At 42.6% G+C, this 2,779-nt stretch overlaps 1 protein-coding gene across 1 annotated transcript in view; it reads right to left on the bottom strand.

Moving 5' to 3' along the window:
* Hydin (HYDIN axonemal central pair apparatus protein) overlaps window positions 1–2,779 on the bottom strand; it is a 347,979-nt gene that overhangs the window by 258,168 nt on the left and 87,032 nt on the right. Inside the window, 1 exon segment of the mRNA XM_021220225.1 lies at window positions 626–827. Coding sequence (XP_021075884.1) covers window positions 626–827 — 202 coding nt within the window.

The raw sequence follows: 2,779 nt of genomic DNA, 5'->3' as shown, positions 1-2,779 counted from the left end.
CAGAATCATGTGTGTGTGTGTGTGTGAGAGAGAGAGAGAGAGAGAGAGAGAGAGAGAGAGAGAGAGAGAGAGAGAGAGGTGACATTGATGCCAGCCCGAAAAGACTGTTTGGGGACTCACTGGAAGAGCTGATAAACTTAGTCAGGGCTGTGAAAAGGAATACACACATGTATATTAGTGCTTTAAAAACAGCAAAGGATATCATTTTAAAACTGATTAAATCTTTAATTATTGCTACAGTATAACCAGGTTATGTTTAACTGAATAGCTACAGCATTTGATGTTCCAAAGCTCCCAAAGGGCCCCCTGCAGTAGAGCCAGTGCCTCAGGTTTAGACATTATGATGGTTAAGAATGGGATCTCCTTCCCCTACCTGGACTGCTGGGCCTTGGTGGGAGAGAGTGTACCTAGTCCTGCTGGGACTGGATGTCCCAGCATGGGGTGCTAGCCAAAGGGGACTTCCCCTTCTCTGAGGAGGAGGAGTAGCATGGGGGGGATTGTAAGGGTGGGACTAGAAGGGGGTATGATTGGGATGTAATGTGAATTAAAAAAAAAAGTTATGAAAAAAATGCACTGTAAAAACACTGCTTCCTGCCCCTCCCCACCACATTTACCCCCACCATACCTGTATTTTTCTTTGTCTTCCTCTTCTTCGGTAGCAAATACCTTCCACTGGAAGTGGGCAATTATATTAGTGCGATTGTGAATGGTTATAGACCTCTGGTTGGCCAGAGATATGTAGGTTTTCTCCATGATCAAAGAATTCTTGTCCAGTCTTATATTCACATCTACGGCAACTCCATAGAGGCATACAAATACCATTTCACCTAGAAATTAATAAGGTAGAAAAATACTTTAAGATTTATCCTAGGATGGGGAGAGGGCTCACTTAATAAAGTGCTTCCCGTGCAAGCCTGAAGATCGGAGTTTGATTTCTCAGAACCCCACAAGAAGGCAAGCACGCGCCGACCAGAGTTTCAGTGCTGGGGCAGAGAAGACCAATGGATTCCTGGGGGTCACTTGCCAGCCAATCTAGACAAAAGTGACCTTGTCACAAGTAACAAGGTAGATTGAGGCCTGTGACACTGATCTCTGGCCTGCACAGGCATGTACACGTACATGTACACACACATAAAAGACTAATTCTAGAATGATACTTCTGGCCTTTAAAAAAAAAATCAAGATGAGGTTAGGGAATGTGGACCAACCATTTATATTTTATATGTCCTCCAGACCATCAACCCAGAGTCAGACATGATCAGAAAACTTAATTATCACCCTTTGTTGAAATTACAGGAAATTAAACTATCTTCTCTGGTCATTTTTTAAAAATATATATGCCACATAAAATATGAATTATTATGGAATGTTCTCTGGGGATATTTTTCTTCATAAATATCCTTCAGGCTTATAGCTTGGCCAGGAGGACCAGGCACTTCAGAATTTAAACACAAGCCTTGTCTTTGGTTCTAGCATGACCTGGTGTCTGGTTCTGAAAAGATCCAGTCAAATACACTTGGGAATAGCTGCCCATCACCAGGGATTTAAGTTCCCACAGGGGTCAGAAATCAGATTCAGTACGTTCAAAACCAGAATCACACATCCAAACAATGACAACACACAGTATACTATGCCTGGGTAGCAGATCCGTAGGAAGAAAACAAAACAAAAACTATGAGTTAATTTTTAAAAGACTCTCAATCTCAGGATCATCTGCTCTTGGCAAAACAGCAGTCACGGACTATTGCAGACTCTAGACGTGTGAGGTCACTGGGCATTCAAGAAGATGCACGCTCCCAAACTATAGTTTTCTTGACTCTGTGGGGGCTACAGTGAGTGTATCACTCTAGTGTTAAAACAGAAAAGGGACTGGAGGGAAAAGGCTCAGGAGATAAGAGCACTGGCTGCCTTCCCAGAGGACCTAGGTTTGATTCCTACGACCTACATGGTGGCTCACAACCATCTGGAGCGCCAGTTACAGGAAATGTGACTCCCCCTTTTGATCTCTGAGAGTAGCAGACATGCACATAGCACACAGACATGTATGTAGAAAATGCACATACATAAGGTAAATTTAAAAAGAGAAAGGGTAGACTTAAATACTGTGCATACTTTGTGAATCTGTGCTATACAAGTTTTAACTAGAATTGCAAAAGCATGGTAATTCACCCTTTGTTTTCAGCAATAGTTTCTTAGTTTTAACAGTCGAATCTGAGCCAAATAGCCACCTGAGTTAAATCAGTATCCCGAGTTCCAAGACGCTGCTTTGGGGTAGGGTACTCCCATGCAGCTGCCCAATGGATCCAGGTGGAACCGACTGCTCTTAGCCCCAGGTATTCTGGACCTGGCTGCAATTTAGTGGTAATTTAGATTTTAAAGGTCAAATACGTCATTCTTCACCATTTTTAAACACTAATCTACATGTCTGTGTTCCTGTTCATAACCCTAGCCAAGTGGATAAGATTTCGCAGGTTCCCTTTAACTTTTATCACAACTTGAAGAAAAAGCAAGCACCAAACCTTTGAGTCTAAAGTTTAAAGATTGTAGGTAGATAGATAATAGATAGATAGTGTACTGATTAGTTTTGTGTCAACTTGACACAGCTGGAGTTATCACAGAGAAAGAAACTTTAGTTTGGAAAATGCCTCCATGAGATCCAGCTGCAAGGCATTTTCTCAATTAGCGATCAAGGGGGAGAGGCCCCTTGTGGGTGGGACCATCCCTGGGCTGGTAGTCTTGGATTCTATAAGAGAGCAGGCTGAACAAGCCAGGGGAAGCA

Source organism: Mus pahari, chromosome 20 (genome assembly GCF_900095145.1).
Source record: "Mus pahari chromosome 20, PAHARI_EIJ_v1.1, whole genome shotgun sequence".
NCBI classification, from domain to species: domain Eukaryota; kingdom Metazoa; phylum Chordata; class Mammalia; order Rodentia; family Muridae; genus Mus; species Mus pahari.
This window is presented reverse-complemented; position numbering and strand designations above follow the sequence as displayed.